General features: G+C 43.6%; 1 protein-coding gene across 1 annotated transcript; it reads right to left on the bottom strand.

Moving 5' to 3' along the window:
* Positions 1-363: 363 nt before the first annotated feature.
* LOC128104739 (lysozyme-like protein 1) lies at positions 364-14,664 on the bottom strand. Its single transcript, XM_052729754.1, has 4 exons — positions 14,517-14,664; positions 13,838-13,996; positions 1,128-1,206; positions 364-433 (listed from the first exon to the last, which is right to left on the bottom strand). Exons 1-4 carry the CDS (start codon positions 14,653-14,655, stop codon positions 364-366), a joined length of 447 nt encoding a protein of 148 aa, XP_052585714.1. The 5' UTR covers positions 14,656-14,664.
* Positions 14,665-18,124: the final 3,460 nt, after the last annotated feature.

Here is an 18,124-nt window from a genome sequence, read left to right as displayed (position 1 = left end):
CTGGCTAGCAGCCTTCTTAAGGTTCCTTACCAAGCGCGTCTTTTGACCTTCAAAAGCCTCATTTTTGAATGAGCAGACATGTCAGGGCTACATACTTAGGAACTTTTACAGCAAAGAAGAAAAGTTTATTCTCTTAAACATTCCAGAGATGATTTTCCCAAGTCTTAACAGCATCAAGTTATTGTGACATCATTGAACTCAAGCCAGGGGAAAGTGAAGACATATAAACGGAAATATTTATTTCCTTAAAACACAGCTTGGATTCCCTCTCCAGCTCTGAGAAGGGATACTGTGCAGAGAAGGGATACATACTCATTACAAATCTGGGAAGTCATGGCAAAGCATCCTCGCACCTGCTCCAGATCAGGAGACCTCGCAGCCTTTCTTCCACTCAGACAAGTCCTTACCCTCGCAGTGTTTCTTCCAACCCTGCCTGAGGAGGAGATGGGCGTGGAGACAGCAGGAGGAGGCATGCCACCCCAAATGACCTTCGGTGTAACCTCCGGAGGGGTATTCAGTGGTTAACCTGCTTCAGACACCTAAAGCTTCCATCCCTCCTCCGTCTCACTAAAGCCTTTCTCTGTCTCTCCTCCCTCACCCCATTTCCTCCTAGTCACTATTTGCCTCACTAACAAGCAAATTGCTTTTGAAAGGATGGATCATGGAGAGCCCCAGCTCTGAGCTACCAAATGGGTACCCCAATTAGCAGGATTCATTAGAAATACAGCAATCGAGATGAAGGGAGCTTGCTCAGAAGTGATCCTGCTGGCTATCATTTACAGACTTGGGCATCTCCTCCTCACTGCTGTTTATTACCTTTCTCCACCAGATATTGTTGCAGCCTCTAAATCTCACACACATTTAGAGCAAAGTCAGGCTCCCTGCCCCCTGGTGTGGTGATAGATAGACCCCTTTCCTTCACATGACATCAAGACTTTCCCCATACTTGCCCCTTGTGCTGTGTTGCGCTGGACTCTCACTCTCTTGGGGGTGAGTGTAAACTACTCATATTCCCTTGTCTGGACTACTCTGCAGATACCGATTTCCCATGTCCACCCTAGCCACTATGAACAGACACACGGTAGGTCCCACGCAGGTCAGCTTGAGTCTCCCACGGAAACACTCACCAATAGTTCATCCCTTGTGTCTCTTTAACAATTTTCTTAGCACAGAGAATGGCATCTGTGAGGTCATCAGTGATCAAGGCTGCAAAGAAAGATGTGAGGGTTAGCTGGGGCTTTTGCTCTCTGAGGGGTCCTTATACCAGAACTTCTGTGCTCTTCTGGAAGGGGCTCAGAAGAGTTGTGATTTTCCCTACAGAGAAACATGAATTTCTTTACCAATAATACAGCTCTTGTTTTCAAGACCATCCTGACCTTGGGCTACCTGAGAATAATACAGTTCTGAAAAGTTTGGAGAATTGCATTTAAAAGATAGCGGGAAGCATAAAAAACACTTTAAAAATTATTTATGGTGTGTGTGTATGTGTGTGTGTACGCTAGTATCTGCAGAAGCCAGAACGGGGTGTCAGATCCTTTGGAGCTGGAGCTATAGGTAGTTGTGAGCTGCCTGATTTGGAGCATCAGGAGCTCTTAACTATGAAGCCATTTTTACTGTCCTGTAGAAATACACACATAAGGCAGGGCAGCATTTTTTTTTCCTGTACTCAGATCACTTTGACATCTATGCCATCTCTATCAGTAAAGGTTAAACCATCTGTTGTCATTTTCCAGTTTATACATTAAAAGAATTATCCAGGGTGTTTTTCACGTGAAGAAAATGTAGGGTTGTGAGCCAGCTGCCCCATTCTTTTTGTCAGTCAAAGTCTCTGGGAGCAAGTGCGATTCTTGACTGTCAGTGGTTTTTTCCTGCTTGCCTGGAAGTGGTTTCCAAACCTCCTTGACATAAACATGACAGAAAACGTCAAAAAAAAAAAAAACATGAAAAGTCTGACATCACTCCTCCAGCAAGGTGGGTTCTCTAGGTGCAGACCTGAGGACGGAGTGGTGGTTTCTAGAGTCTGGGAGTTGGGGAAGCAAGGAGGTATTTGGTCTCAGTACCAACTTGCAGATATAGATGCAAGGGTTCTTCTGGAGGTCCAGGGCACAGCATAATGATTATGTAGTTATTACTGTATCACACACACTATACACCACACATTATACACACCCACATACCACCTCCCCCCACCACACACACACACACACACACACACACACACACACACACACACACACAATCCAACACATATACCACATACACGTACATACCATACACACACTATGCACACACATATAACACAGATGCCATACAAGTACCATACCACATATACAACACATACCTCATACACATGCCTCACATATAATACACACTCTCTCCACATCATATATCACCCCATCCCACACACCTCCACCACATATACACCACATACACACACACCATATACACACACACCATACCCACACACGTATACATGCCACACACAAACATACACGTACCACTCCCCCATATACTGCATACATATCACACACATAACACACACACACACACACACACATACAAATACCCAGTAACTATGGATGTCTCACTAGCTGAGTATAGAAGTCACTTTACAATACATATGGATCTGAAACCATCACATTGTATACACACTTTACATAGGGTTTTTGTGAATTATACTTAAATAAAGCTGGAAAAGATAAATACAGTAAACTTAATTAACGTTAAATGCATCTAAAGCCTTAGCCTCTCTGTTGTCTAGCTCGATTTCAAGTGCATTGCCGTCTGGTGGATCTCCCATCACGTGGTACAGAAGGCCCCACCTCTACACAGTCTATTGGACAGCTTTTGAGAGACGACTATGAACTCGCTGGTGTCTTAATGAGAATTAGCTCTAAGATGTGATCGTCAGTGCTTTGAAACTGAGGTGTTTATCCTCAAACATTTTACAACAGAAATGCATTTATTCTGTCAGGAAAACAAAACAAAACAAAACAACCAGAAAGAAGAAACATTGGCTTGAAATGTCATGTTTCAATAAACTATCATAATAGGGAATTGCTTGTAAATTTGCTAGAAGTGGAACTTTTCCTTCAGTGTGCTGGTTTACTTTTAATTGTATTACTTTCCTTAGAGGATTAAGGTTGTGACTTTTCCTGTAGGCAAATTTATTCAAAATGAGGTTTATTTTTATTTTGATTTAAAACAAACTACTATTTCACAAGGAAAAAAAAAAAAGAGCCACAACAGAAAGAAAACCGGAGACAGGATTGAGGTGAGGCAGGGGCAGCTAAGGCAGTGGATAGAAACTCTCACATTTAGTTTAGGGTCACCAGGAGCAGCAGAGCTATGGCAGCTTGGGCGTCTTGTTTCTGGAGACACACATCTCTATAACAGCTATTCATTGCCATCAGATAATACAACTTTTACTGTGTTGGCATACAGTAAATATCTTCATGAAAATCCCCGTCCATCCTCAGAACATTCATTTTAGTGGATACCATCATTGTTCCTATAAACTGAGGCCCCATGCCCAGTAAATGGGCCTGTGTTTGGAAGAGGCTGGGGAGGGATCCTAGAGCAAGTGACATTGGTGTTGTCTCAAGGGGTGGGGAGGGAGCATTACATACTGTGAGGAGGAAGCTGCCATGTTCCATTGTTCTGTGACAGGAGTCTATCCCACGCATATGTGCCAGGGCAAGATTCAGTCTTGGGAAAACAGTTTGAACCCTGAATAGGATTCACTCACTCACAGCCGGGCTGTGGAACGTCGTTCTCTATGCTGTGAATTTGTGTTTCTCTGATTGGTTGATAAATAAAACGCTGACTGGCCAGTAGCCAGGCAGAAAGTATAGGTGGGATAAACAGATGAGGAGAATTCTGGGAAGAGGAAGGCTGAGTCAGGAGTCGCCAGCCAGACACAGAAGAAGCAAGATGACAAGGCAGAACTGAGAAAAGGTACCAAGCCACGTGGCTAAACAAAAATAAGAATTATGGATTAATTTAAGTGTAAGAACTAGTCAGTAATAAGCCTGAGCTAATGGCCATACGGTTTGTAAATAATATCAAGCCTCTGTGTGATTATTTTATAAAAGGCTATGGGACTGTGGGTGAGAGATTTGTCCCGACCCCAGCCGGCCAGGACACAGGAAAACTTCCAGCTACACTGCAGGATCAGGTGGTGTGGGTTAGGGAAGAGGACACCATGAGGGAAGCTGTTTGTCAGACTGGTTAGGGTGTTTCCAAAGTGCTACTCAGAGCTGAGTGGTGGTGGTGCATGACTATAACACTAGCTCTTGGACGGTAGAGGCAAGAAGGTTATGAGTTCGTGACCAGCCTCAGCTACACAGTAAGTTGGAGCCCAGCCTGGATGACAGGAAACCAATACAATAATAAGGAAAAAGTCTCTTGAAAATGGCTGGATTAACTTAGTGCTTAGGAAGCCTGGGGCGGGGAAGGAACCAGATGCAGAGTTGAGACACTGAAACAGTGAAATCACCACAGAGGGGCAGCAGAGGGGCAGAAATCGGGGAGGCAGCAGGCTTTTTAGAAGGATTCATGCCAATAATTGTTTCTGCCCAATTTACCTTAAATAGACAATTTTGTCTAGTCAAACAAGAATAGGACCAGTTCCTCAGAAACAATATACAGTGGAATAGTTTGCTCTATACTCAACAACAGAAACCAGCAACAGTTGGTACCCAGAGCAGTTCTTGCTTCCAGTTAGTGCATGTCAGAGTCCCTGTGCCTCCCCCTGAATAATTACAACCTCCATGGTCCTGCTTCACATCTCTTTTTCTTCTCTGAAGTAACGAAGGCCAACTCAGATGCCCAGCTGATGAGGAATAAGATTGATGTACATGGACTACGTTATATGGAGATATCAGCAATCACATTTTCTGTAGTCATCTCTCATTAGCAAAGCCTGTGTTTTAGAAGAAGATTGATTGCCATTATATCAGGAAATTCATAAATGGTGTGTGTGTTTATGTATGCATCATATACGTGTGTGTGTTTAATTTATATATGTGAGTATTTACCTAGTCCATCTTCTGGTGCCCTAGCAAAATATCTGGGACTAAATAATTTATAAGTAAGAGAATTTTGTTTAGTGCATGTTGCTGGGAGATCCGCTGGTGAAGGCACGTGCCAGAGGGCGTTATTGGAAGACAGGAAGCGTGTTCACTCTAGCCTCCCTACCCATCCTATAAAGTCACTAATGTCAAAATAGGGTCCCCATCCTTCCTTCGTCATCTAACCCAAACTGTTTTCTCAACTCCCCACTTCAAAATACCAGTCACAGGAATTTGGTATTATTTCTAACACATAAACTTTGGGGAACACATTTAAACCACAGCAAATACATCAAAATAAATTCTGAGTAGTTTGAAGAAGGGAAGAAACGGTTTTAGGAATACAGTTTTGAAATCAAAGAGACTGTATAATTTCTGAAGTGGCATGAAGTCTGTACTGTACATAGATGTAAGGTCATATACTGTAGACTGAATCTTAAAAAGTCTTATTAATAAGAACAAACCTGGAGCCAGGTATTGGGGTGAATGCTGGAAGATCAGAGAAGCAGAACAAGCCACAATCACCTCACCTCACCAATTCCTCAGCTGATCCTGTTTCCTCAAACTGGAAGCCTCTGTGTCCTCATCTAGAATGAATCTCAGCTGAACTGCTGCTAAAAGCCTAAAAACTTAACCAGCTAAAAGCTTCTAGTTTCTGGTCTTCATGCCTTAAATACCTTTCTGCTTTTTTCCCTCACTTCACAGAGATCCATGCCTCCAGAAGGCTAGGATTAAAGGTGTGGGTGCCACCATTTTCTAGCCTCTGTACCTAGCGGCTGTTCTGTTCTATGACCCCAGATAAGTTTATTAGGGTGCACAATATTTTGGGGAACACAATACCGCCACAATATACCTCGTGAAGGTACCTAATGCAAACTCATTTCTAGGGTTTCATAACAAATTCCTACTTCTATACAGCACGGGACAGAAGGACATTGTTTCCAATTACAGTCTTTCTGGCCCAAGGCTGAGGTCCATCGGTCACTGAAGGCTGGTTAGGGTATAAAGCCAACATCCTATTTTCTATTTTAAAGCTGTTTCTAAAAATTCCATCCTAGGGATGGAGCCCAGGGTCCTGTGTATGCCAAGCAAGCACTCAATCACTGGACCACAACCCAGCCCTCCATCTCTAGCTGAAGCGGAAACAGGTATGAATGTTATTTAGTGTTAACCATCAACCACTGACACTTTCGCTCCCTACATGAGGATCATCCTGCATTTCCCAAGACTTCCTTAACTGGAATTAAATTGGAACAGTATTAACTGAATAATGTGCGTATCGAGTCAAGCATATCTACGATAGTGAGAAGAATTTTTCTTCCTGCTGCCAACAACTGGACAAACAGGACAAAACACATGAAAAGCTTTAAGAGAGGAAACAGAGGCACAGAGCCTGTGATTGCCGCTTTTGCTCAGAGAAGAATAGGTAGGTGAAAATTGAGATAGGTCAGAAGCTCTGGAGCAGGAATTTGTGGAGACTATCTGAAAGGCAGGCAGAGTACACCTGAAATAATCCGGATGAGTCAAGTGCCTGACTCCCTGGGCCAGGCAGGAAGAAATGCTCTGGAGCTGGTCAACTGCAGGGTTCTACAGGTTGGGAGACTTACCCTCTTTTTCACTACTCAGGATGAAGAGACCTCACTGAACCTCGAGGGCAAACCCTTGCGGGGGGGGGGGGCAAACAACCCTTTCATAGGGGTTGCATATCAGACATCCTGCATGTCAGATATTTACACATTATGATTCATAACAGTGGCAAAATTACAGTTATGAAGTAGCAGTGATAATGATTTTATGGTTGGGGATCACCACCACATGAGGAGCTGTATTAAAGGGTCACAGCATTAGGAAGGTTGAGGACCATTGCTCTAGGGCATTCCAAAGATGCCAGGAGAGACATATTTTGATAGAGGATGAGCTAGCCACACCATCAACTAGTCTAGAACTCTGTCATGGTATTTAAAGATGAATTCAGCTGCTTGTCAAATTCCAGCACTCCTTCCTTATGGAAACAACAAGCCAGACACCCACAAGGCTACTTAAGCACACTAACTAGGAGCCAAGAAAACTATTACATAGAAAAAGAGGTGTTGATACATAACCCATAATAAGAACCAAATGGTCAATGCAAACAGAAAAATATGATGTAAGATGGAGTATAAAATAATTTCCTACCACTAGGTGGAAAGAAGATATTAGACTTGAGTTTGATAGATTAGACACTTCAGGGAAAAAGATCAGAGATTTTGATGACAGAATTTGAAGAATTAATGGAAAATACTGAAAAATATAACACATAAAAGGAGGAACTCATTGAGTGATGAGAGAACATTGAGCATGTTCAAGTCGGAATCTAGAAGGAGAAGCATGCCGAAGAAGGATCAAAATTTTTCCTTTCCATATAGGATTTCATGTATATATAGAAATACATATTATTTATACACATATTTTCATATTTGAGGCACTTTGTTCCTGTATGTGTACTATGCAGAAATTTATTTATTTCTTATTTATACATAAACTCTTTCAAGAATGAAAATGAAATAGAGTCACTCTCAGACAAAGAAAGCTGGGCATGCTTGTTAGGAGGCTCTACCACAAAAACAGAAACAGTTGAAGGTAATTTTTTAGGCTAAATGAGAATAAACATTCCTTAACTGCCTGCCCAAAGGACTCCACCCAAGGAATGAAGAGTTGAGCGCTGAAGATGGAGTATATGTGATGTGCAGTGAAAGCTATCTCTGTTATAAAGTGGTCTGCCAGGTAACTATTTCAAGTGAAAACAATAAATTAATACAATAAAATTTAACAATAAAATAAAATTCCTAGTGAGGTGCACCACATGCCGAAATGAAATACATGGGTGTGTCCTGAAATAGAATGCTATGAAGCAAGGATCCCATTTAAGCCACAGATAACACACATGCATGCCTATGCTGCACAAAAGGTGACATTGTGGGGGTCTTCTGTCACTTCCTATCTTATTTTTTGAGACATAGTTTCTCACTCAAACTATGGCTCACTGATTGGCTAGAGTGGTGGCCATGCAGGGCCCCATGATCCTCTTCTCTTCCCTCACCCCCATCACCGGGATTATACCCACTGAACCAGGTTTTTTATGTTGGTTGTGGGGATCCAAACTCAGATGTTCATATTTGCATTACAAGCATTTTGCCGACTATTTCCATCTCCCCCCGCCCTTGTTTTTAAATAAAGTTTTATTGGAAAACAGCCAAGCCTAGTCATTTACATATTTTTGTGGCTGTTTTCACACTACATTATGGTTTAGTAACTGCAACAGAAAACATATGGCCAGCAAAGCCTAAATAAAATATTTACTGTGTGTCCTTTTAGGAAAGCAATTCCTGACCTTGATTCAATCACTTAATACAAATACGTGATTGCCAGAATGGACGCAAATGCTAACTATGTTTTGCCTATAAAAACTCACCTTTAGTGCCCAGACATAGATGAGTTAAAAGCAAAAGAATAGAAGGAAATTGACAGTGTAGATGCTTCCCAGAAGAAGCTGCAGTTACAATCACACTATTATACAGTGTCTGTGTGAGAGATGGTACCCTGGTTAAGGGGGGGTAGGACTCTAGTGAAAGCAGGGCTAACCCACTGAGAAGACCACCATCATCAATACGCACGCATCTGATAACAGAGCTTCAGAAACTCATCTGTTAGAAAGAAGAAACAAAACTACAAGATCCACTAATTTAAGAATGTCTTTCTCACTCTTCACAGAACTAAGACAAGAGAATACATAAGAGACATTTTCTGAACATTCATCTATAACTACAGAGCACCCACGCTTTCTTCAAATACTTGTTTGCCGTGGAGACAAACCACGAGCTGGAGAGCAAAGATCAGTTTTTCAGTCTGGAAGCCATATAGATTAGCCTCCCTGGGCCATGCCCAGCATTCCCTTGGTCTTTCTCCTTCGCTGAGTTCCTGGTTACTGGATTTGTGCCCTTTGTTTTCCTGATTTGTGTCTTTCTTTTTCTTGCTTTAATTTATCCTCTTGTGAAAAGTCTCCCCCTAACGGTGCTATGAGAAAATTACATGGCAACTGTGCTAGACCCTTCCTCCATACCTGTCTTCACTGTGCTCTGTGCACTGGGAAGCAAGTCTGCAGAGAAGCCACCAATGGATTTCCATGTCCTCTGACTTCTGGAGGGGCTTAAGTCAGAGTGAACACCAGTAAGGAAGGGAGCGGGGAGGACAGTGAGTCTGGGATTATTTCCCTCCAGATTTTTCTCCATGTCACTTGACTTAGCTGTGTCCCCAAAGAGAGGTCATGTCTCCTCCTCATAGTCTTCAGTGAGAAACTGGTCACAGCCCTGTTTTCATTCTGCTTTGAGTCAGGTGATGCCAATGCCTACTGTTCCCAGTCGTCCGCTTTACCATCCTCACTGTTTCCCAAAAGAAAGATCATTCATTCGTTAATAGAGCTGTTAAAATTTTCCTGGATTGCTGGAAGGTGATATGTATGCTTCTGGAGGAGAAGAGTAATCTAAACCTCATCCTTCAAGCTTCAATAATGACCAGCCTAACAAGATATGCCCATTGGTAAAATGATGGCATGAGTGTTGTGGGAGTAACCAACCATTTTCTGATGGGATCTAAGGCCTGTTCCTTAGATGGAACCCATTCCTGGCACTGTTGGCATGACTGAAAATCTATGGCTAGATATGCCATAGGCCCTGGAGAGAACCCAATACTATTACTGTGCTAAATGGACATAGTATGAAAATGTTTCCTATTAGCTTGTTCCTATGCTCATAGATGAGAGCTTCACTCAGCCCTCATCACAGAAGCTTCCTTTTGCAGCAGATGACAATATCAAGACCCTCAACTGGTAAACATGAAGAGATGAGAAACTATAGTACTCAGCCCTCAATGGGATATCCATGTCACACCCCTCACTGCAAGTCTTAGAATCTTCACAGAAGAGGGATCAGAAAGTCTGTAAGAGCCAGAGGTGATGGATAACTTAAAGGGGACACTTGTCCAGACACAGCAAGTCACATACATATGAACTACTCACAGTGGTTGTGACAACATGCGTAACGCTGTGCAAGCTTGAGTTAGGAAAAAAAAAAATCCTATCATGGAAAGGGGGAAGGTGGAAATGAATTATCACCAGGAGCTAAGGAATTTCTGGCATTTGATATCTGTTGGAAGAGTCTGTTTTCTTTAGTGATGTGACTCCTGGCAGGTCAACCACACTCTAGACCCCACTTCTAAGACTAGTTGGGCAACAAAGACTGGACTCGGTTGAGGAAAAAAAGAGAGAAGTTGGGGGAAGAACAAGCTCCAAGTTGAGGGTGTTTGGAGGGGAAGACGGAGAGGGTGGATCTGGAGGAGTTGGGGTAAGATAGGATATTATCAAAATAAGCTATGATAGTCTCAAAGAACTAACAAAACCATTACATTTTCCCCTTAATTTTCAACTTTGAGTTTTCTGGGAAGTCAGAACACCAAGTGATATAAAAGGTGAAGTTTTTACTTTTTAGCAACTTGTCTAAAAATGTCTTCATGAAATACTCAAAATGTATTGACAATTTGACTAATAAAGGAATATCTATTGGAAATTATTCTTCTTCAGAATTTTGGACACACAGTTCCTCTTTCTTCTGCTACCAGTGTTGCAGTTGAGAAATTTTATGTTGCTCACTCCTTGCTTAATCTTTTGTATGGACCACATACATTCATTCACCTAGTGGAGTTTTGGAAGGATGTGCCTGAGTGTGGGCCTCCATTATGTGAGTCACACGGGAGGTCTTATGTGCTGGAGTCCTGTTCTTTAGTTTGGGGTTTGTTGGTGCTATGGGTAGAAATTCGAATTTCAGGAAAGGGTTCTGCATCTCTCCCTCTCTTCTGTCAGGTATCATATCCTTGTAGTTCACAATACTGTTCATTTTCTTGTCCATACTTCTGTTCTCTGTCTTTCTCCTGTGCTGCTATTAGAGATTTCCTCACGATGTTTTCCTTCTCTAATCCTTCAAGCTTTCCTTTCTGCCATCAGTTGCTAAATCACAAGAACTCTTTCTTTGTTTCGTTCTCCTTTTTCCTAAAACGTGCCTTGTTCTAGCTTTATCAGTGACTCCCAGTGGACATAATGGCGGTCCAGTAGGGGTGAGGTGTATTCGTTTTCTATTTCTGCCCCCAAAATAACCACAAACATCATGGCATTGACAGCACAAGTTGTTCTTATAGTTGTGTGAAAGGGCAACGTGGGATCGGTTGGGTTAAAATCATACGTTGGCTCCTATGTTTTCCTTTTTGAATGGTGAAGGGGAGAAATGGTTTCCTTGCTTGTTTCTGTTCTGGTAACATTCAGTCCCTCTGACTGTAGGGCTGAGGTAGATGTTTGATTGTTTGATATAAGATGGGAGCCACCTCTTGCTTCTGCAGGCCGCCCACATTGCTTGGCTCATGCCTCTCTCACCGCTCTCCAAGCCAGCAACGTTGGTTGAGTGTCTGATCTTCATCTCTCTTTCTGTATCTGCCTCCCTGTGACCTCAGATGGAGACGACTCTACCTCCATGGACTCACGTGCTTCGACTGGGTCCGATCATTCTGCCCAGTACGACCTCTCTTGCTCAAACTCAGCACTCGTAGTCACAATTTTGAAGCCTCTTTTGCTTATTGGTTTAAGGGACGGGATGGTGTATTAGATGCTTTCCTTGTTGTTATCAGGAAAAGTAAACCAAGGGAAAGGGATAAAACGGGTTTGAGGGGAAGCAGCCCATCATGGCGGGCAAGGCACGGACGGCAGTGGGAACATGGGGCAGATGGTCCTCATTGTGTCCCTAGTACAAAAGCAGAGACACATGAACGCAGCTGCTCACCCCCTCCTTCTTTCACCTCCACTTTTTTCCTTTTCTTTTTTTTTTGTTTTGTTTCATTTATTTATTTATTTGGCTGGTTGGTTGATTGGTTGGTTTTTGTTTGTTTGTTTTTGTTTTTGTTTGTTTTTTTTGCGACAGTCTCACTATTTAGCTCTGGCTATCCGGGAACTCACTATATACACCAGGCTGGCCTTGAACTCACGGAGATCCACCTGCCTCCTGAGTGCCGGGATTAAAGAAGTGCACCAGTAGGCCTGGTTCCTTTCACTCTTTTTATTCCATCCGTGGAAGGGTGCTGCCCACATTTAGGGCATGTCTTCCTTCCTCAGGTAAACTCAGCAAACATCCTTACAGACACGCCCAGAGATGTGTCTCATCAGTGCTCTAGCTGTTTCTTTTCTACACAGAGACAGGGTTTCTCTGTGTAGTTTTGCGCCTTTCCTGGAACTCACTCTGTAGCCCAGGCTGGCCTTGAACTCACCGAGATCAGCCTGGCTCTGCCTCCAGAGTGCTGAGATTAAAGGCGTGTGCCACCACTGCCTGGCTCTCTAGCTGTTTCTTAAAGCAATCAAGTTAATGATGAAGCAAAGATCAATTAAAACAGTTTATTTTCTGCTCCCAAAGAATTTGGCCCAGAGTATTTTCTGACTGACTTCAACCCTGTCCTGCATTCTGTCCGTTCATGTCTTTAATAAGTGGATATTTATTGAGCACCAACAGTGGCCGGATAATGTTTTAGGTACTGGGGACACATCAGTGAATGAACTAGGGAGAAGAACACAGCCATCTTCCCCCACCTTTCCCGCCTGCTTCATAGCTCTGCTTCCTCTTCTCCCCTCCCCCGTGAGTGCCACTGATGACTTGCCTCTCATTACAGTGATGCTTAGGTGGCATCCTTTTTGACCTACTTCATGCCCTTCTTGCAAATCAGTCCTTTGTAATCAGTGCTGCACTGACTGACTGTGATTGTCCCCCACTGCAGGCAGAAATCAAGGCCAGCTTCTTAGCCTGGCTGTCACCAGCTCCTCAACCAGAAGTTTCCAGCCTTTGCTACAATTCTTAGGTATTCTTTCCTTCCCCATAGGAAGACTGGCTCAGTACTCCCCTGCCCTTAAACCTTACTACATCCAGTTCTTTATTTTTGCTGTTTGCTTTACCTGGAACGACTCTTCTTGATTCTCAGGTCCTGTATGTCTTCCATGTCCTCAGTCAGAGTTTTCCACGAACCTTTTTTTTTTTTTTTTCCCTACTTTTGGTGGAACTGGGGATTGGCCTTAGGGTCTCCAACATGCCAGACAAACACTATATGCCACTGAGCTAGATTCCCAGGCCTGGAATTTCTTAAACTATCGTGTTCTCCTGGAGCCCACATCAGTTGATGCCCTCCTGGCCAGCCATCGAGTTAGCTTTTGTGCCACACACCCTCTCTTGTTCACTGGGTAAGGTTTGGTGAAGCAGAACTCATGACTACTGTGTGTTATTGTTTACTGCTCCCAATCCTGGGCACACATGTGTCCCTTGAGTAACAGAAGCAAAGAGCAGGAAGTGAATCCTGGTTTAATTTCTACTCTAAGAAATGGAAACCAAGCCCATTTGTCTTAATCCACACAAAGAAGTACAGAGTTCCATGCCGGAAGAACATCAGTTCTGGTATGCGCTTGGCAAGGAATGCTTCCCATTCCTGTTGAAAACTAAAATGTTTCAATCCACGAAAAGACATAGGTCACTGGTTCAACCCTGTTTTCATGGAGGGCTTACTAAAAACCACCCTAGGAGGAATAAGACATTTGTGCACATGCTACTGAGTCATCTGCCGGCCCAGGAGCAGACTTCCTTGTGTACATAAACTCTGCATCTGCTTTAAAGCATTTAAAGATGAAGAATTGGGATAACCAGAAACAGTACCTGAGCAGGCAACGTGGCAGTGATTCTTCTGTCGTATTCTATCACTTCTGCACCACGTAAAACTGTTTATCTGAAAAATGCCATAGTCAACGGTTCCATCATCCAGGAGAGTCTGGACTGAGGTGTTGTAACGGCTCTCATAGTATGCCATGCAGATCCCTATATGGGGAGAGAAAGACCTAAGGGGACCACAGTCTTTTATCTCAGCCTGTTCCATTGAGGTGAATTTCTTTATACATGCTCCCCACTGGCCTCCTCCCAGCAGACCTTTGGGCAGGATGCACACACAAGTGAGAAATAACAGCAGGACATGGGAGTGTGTACAGGAGCAGGAGTGCCAACCAGAACCTGCACAGCAGCCAGTAGCTGAGCCTTACAAGGGAAAGCCTAGCCTTCTCCACACACTGGGATGGCTGGCATCACTGTTCTCTTCCCTCCCTGTGGTCATGAACACTGGACTCCAGCCATGAGAAACCAAGGACCAGGGGGAGAAGGAGAGAAGGGTGAGCGCGAGCAGTGTGGGAGAACACGTGAAGAGCTAGCAGCCATCTCCGATGGGAGGAGAGCTTGGCCAGGCTGGAGGCCACCAGCTGGAAACATGGAGGGCCTCTGCTATACCTCCTAGCAGACACCCACACTCAAAATTAGAACGAGATGGGAGGCAGGGGAGGAGTCTCACAGTTTCCAAGGCTAAATCCCCCGTAATTGTCCAGGCCAGCCTTCACAAATATTTTGGCCAGTTTACATCGAGTGTAGAGTTTGCATTCTGCAACTATGCTGAGGCTGATGATCAGGGCCAAGACACCGGCAGTCTTCATCCCCAAGGCCCGCTGGAAGCAGAGCCTGCCAAAAGATTGGGAGAGTGATCAGACAAACTTGAGTCATCCCAAGAGCACCAGTCATCAGCATTTCAGAACATAGTAACCCCACGTTAGTTCTTCCTGATTGTGGGCGCCCCCACCCGATTCCATCCTGCCCATTTTCAGCCATTCTGAACCTCTATCGGGGGGGAAAAGGAGAAAATAACTCAGACACAAAACACAGGGCAGGAATAAGATGGGAGGCCCTCACTGCTGTGTCCTTAGAATTAAAGAGAAATGTACCTTCCCTCACTGACATCCAGGTGGAAATCATGGCCTTTCCACATTTTCACCTTAACTCTCAGTACAGACGGGGAAAGAAGAATACATGGAGGTAGGCATTCCCCACATATGCACTCAGAGATGAGACAGACAAGTGCCTGTGGGGACATCGGACTTCTGGGTCGATGAAGGGTCTATCTCTCTGCCATTCTATTTTGATGCTTTTCCAGAAGGAGGGGTCTTGCTTCAAACATGCCAGTCTCTCATCTGACACTACAAAAGGATGGGGTGTTTTCTTTGGAGGGGTTGCCCTCACTGCCACCCTCGCGGACGTCCCTACATGTTTGGCTTCTAGTGAATTAGTGTCGAGAGAGGACAATGGGTAACATGAGTGGGAAGTGTTGCGGGTGAGGACCAGGGGCAACAAGGGAACCTGGAGATGAGTTATTTAAAGGGGTGCAAAAGCGAGAGTTGCCTTTCTTGCTGATGACCGGCTTCCAACAAGATCTTTTCCCATCCAAATAACTCCTTCTTTCAGCAGCACAACTTTGCTGGGATGAGGCTGGTGTGGTGTTTCTGATAACTACTCGGGACACTAACTCAAGATTTGTACAGGTTTTTTTGGTTTATGTGTTTGTTTTTTGTCCATTGTTGTTGTTTTCTGCAACTGCCTAGAATCTTCCAAAGGTGCTAGTCATTCCAATGGAGATAGATTCCCCAATTGGGAAGTTTGAAAACACGGCTCAGTGTGCAAGCATGGACTAGCAGAGAACCACAGTGGGGCTTCCAGTTTCTAAGCAATGGGGTACCTGGATGCTGGTGAAGAACAAAGCTCAGAAAAATCAGACCTATTTTCCAAGTAAGGTTTTATTGGAACCTGGGTCTGCCTAGATGGTGATATATTGTGCTTGGCTGTTTTCACAGTGCAGTGTCAGGCCCCAGGAACCACGGCAGACTGTAGAGGCCACCAGACCTACAATACTGTCTCTTTATGGAAAGTGTGTTGGCTTGTGGCTTTACTCTGGGGACAGAGAAGCAGGCAAATGATGTGTAAGATCCAGAGCCTACATGTTAATTAAGTTTTCATCCATTGCATCAGAATCTGCTCTGAAACAGATCAAGACAATAGCCAGAGCAGTGGCAGCCCCAAGCATACTGTTTGAAACCTCTGAAGCCAAGGCTTGCCCTTGCTGGGTTGCTCAGATAACTGTGGTTCCACTCCAACTGAGAAGGCAGACTCCCAATGCCATCTGTAGACTGTTTTCCTGGGTGATGGGTGGAAGGAATCTGGTTCTACTTACTCAGTCAGTGAGCCGTAGTTCCCAGGACCTTCCCAAATCCCCTGAAGCCATTTCTGATTCTCACAAGGCACGAGTGATCCTTCACTAACTCAAGGGCCTTTTCATAGAGCTTTGGAAAAGGAAGGATTCTTATCTCCTTTGTTTCCAGCTGCCTGGAGATTCTAGAACCCCGAAGTTCTCAACAGTCTTGTTCTGCATCTTACCTGCCCTCTTTTTATTCTTCCTAGTCAAGAGCCTGGTCCATTAGCTCAGCCAGGGCCTCCCATGCAAGTGAGATCACTTTTCCAATGTGGCAGTCTCCAAACTTCATTCCAATCCCCATCACTAAGAGGGCATGAACCCAGAATTCCAATTATAGGTTCCTACACTTCCATGCTTTATCAACCATCAACATGGTATAAATTAAAAATTAAAAGATAGAGGTGAAATTAACATTTAAGACTTTAACAGCATAAAATTTATTTGCTTTAAGCAAACTGCTATTAGTAAAATATTTTTAGAAGAACGGAATTCAAGTGAAACTTAAAAGCATAATATAGGACAGGAATACAATGTTAAAGTGTAAGAACTCCCAACTCCCAATAAAATATTTGCAACATGATTAGTATTCTCACGTGATCATTGAAAATGTTGATGTGCCACTAAAGATCTGGTTTCAAGCCCATTTATCTCCAGGCCTCAATGGGACAATACACCAAAATTTTAATTGAGATATGCAGGTCTGGTTAGAAGGTTATTCCTGGTGGTGCTTAACTAATCACTGCGTTTTCTTAATTTTTTCCTGCCAATAATGCCAATGTTTTTACCAAATTTATTTTTAAGTCTGCATGATACAACACTGGTCAGTGCTAGCCTAACATACACAGTTCATCTCTGTGCACACTGGAGCTGTTTCTTTCTCCTAATAGAATCATATTGTAATTCATAATCTCACACGTAGGCTATTTTTTACTTTTCTAAGAATGTCTGTAGGACAAATTCCTGGGAACGGGATTTCTGGACTTTCATGATTTTGTAGTATGTTGTCAGATTGCCTTCCACATGGATTGACGTTAGAAGGCAGGGCTCCTTCCCCACTGCCTGCCTCGCATACGGTGTCGGCAATCACAGTAGTTCCGTCAGGACGAGACAAAGCACAGTTCTCAGGGGGCTTCGGCTTCTGTTTCCCTAGTTTCAAGCTGCCCGAGCATCTTTTCTCCTGAGGGCTGTGTTCGTGGATGTTGTGAGAAGGGTGTGTGCGGAGAAAAACATGTAGGCTCCTTCTTCAAACGTCCTTCAGCACGCGTCAGATCAGATTCTTACTATTCAGCAAGACCACAGGAACAGCTGAAGAACCTTTTTATGTTCTTCCTAAGGCACCCACTTCACATCGTTGCAAGCTACAGGAAAGATGCACAGAAGCCATTCATAGATTTCACATTTTGTATCAGTCACTTTTCTATTGAGTATGTAAATTTAAATCTCATGAGATGGGTGGAAAGTTTATGTGCTCATGATGAATCAAAGAAAACCTAAATGGATAGGAAAGACACACCAGGCTCAAGCACTTATATTAAGATTTGGCTTTCATATTTAGTAGAGTCTCAGTTCAAATTCCAGAAAGTTGCTTTGGAAATATCAGTCAGGTTATCCTAAAACATATTGGAAAGCCAAGATGACCAGGACTGTTAAAAGCATCCTGAAAAGAGGATGAAGTAGGAGGGTCCATAGTGACTAACATGTTAAAAGAACACAAAGCTGCTTCAGTCAAGGTGAGGTGTCTGATGAGAAGGTCAACCCGCGGGTCCACGGAACAGGATGCAGAGCCCATCAGAAGACAGTCAGCAGAATGGTGTTGGAGATACAGATGTCATTAGATGAGATGATGCTGTTTTTAACAATGGCTGGGACAATGACAGACAATA

Source organism: Peromyscus californicus, unplaced genomic scaffold (genome assembly GCF_007827085.1).
Source record: "Peromyscus californicus insignis strain IS unplaced genomic scaffold, ASM782708v3 Scaffold_8__1_contigs__length_139910024, whole genome shotgun sequence".
Taxonomy (NCBI): Eukaryota; Metazoa; Chordata; class Mammalia; order Rodentia; family Cricetidae; genus Peromyscus; species Peromyscus californicus.
The sequence above is the reverse complement of the archived record's forward strand: the minus strand, read 5'-3'. Positions and strand labels throughout refer to the sequence as shown.

What these genes read in the sequence shown, in the direction of transcription:
- LOC128104739 (XM_052729754.1), bottom strand. Translation starts at nt 14,655, where the DNA reads ATGAAGACTGCCGGTGTCTTGGCCCTGATCATCAGCCTCAGCATAGTT. An exon ending in GGGATTTAGCCTTGGAAACT is followed by an intron (nt 13,997 to 14,516) that starts GTGAGACTCCTC and finishes CTCCCCATATAG; the next exon opens with GGATCTGCATGGCATACTAT. An exon ending in ACACAAGGGATGAACTATTG is followed by an intron (nt 434 to 1,127) that starts GTGAGTGTTTCC and finishes TCTCCTCCTCAG; the next exon opens with GCAGGGTTGGAAGAAACACT.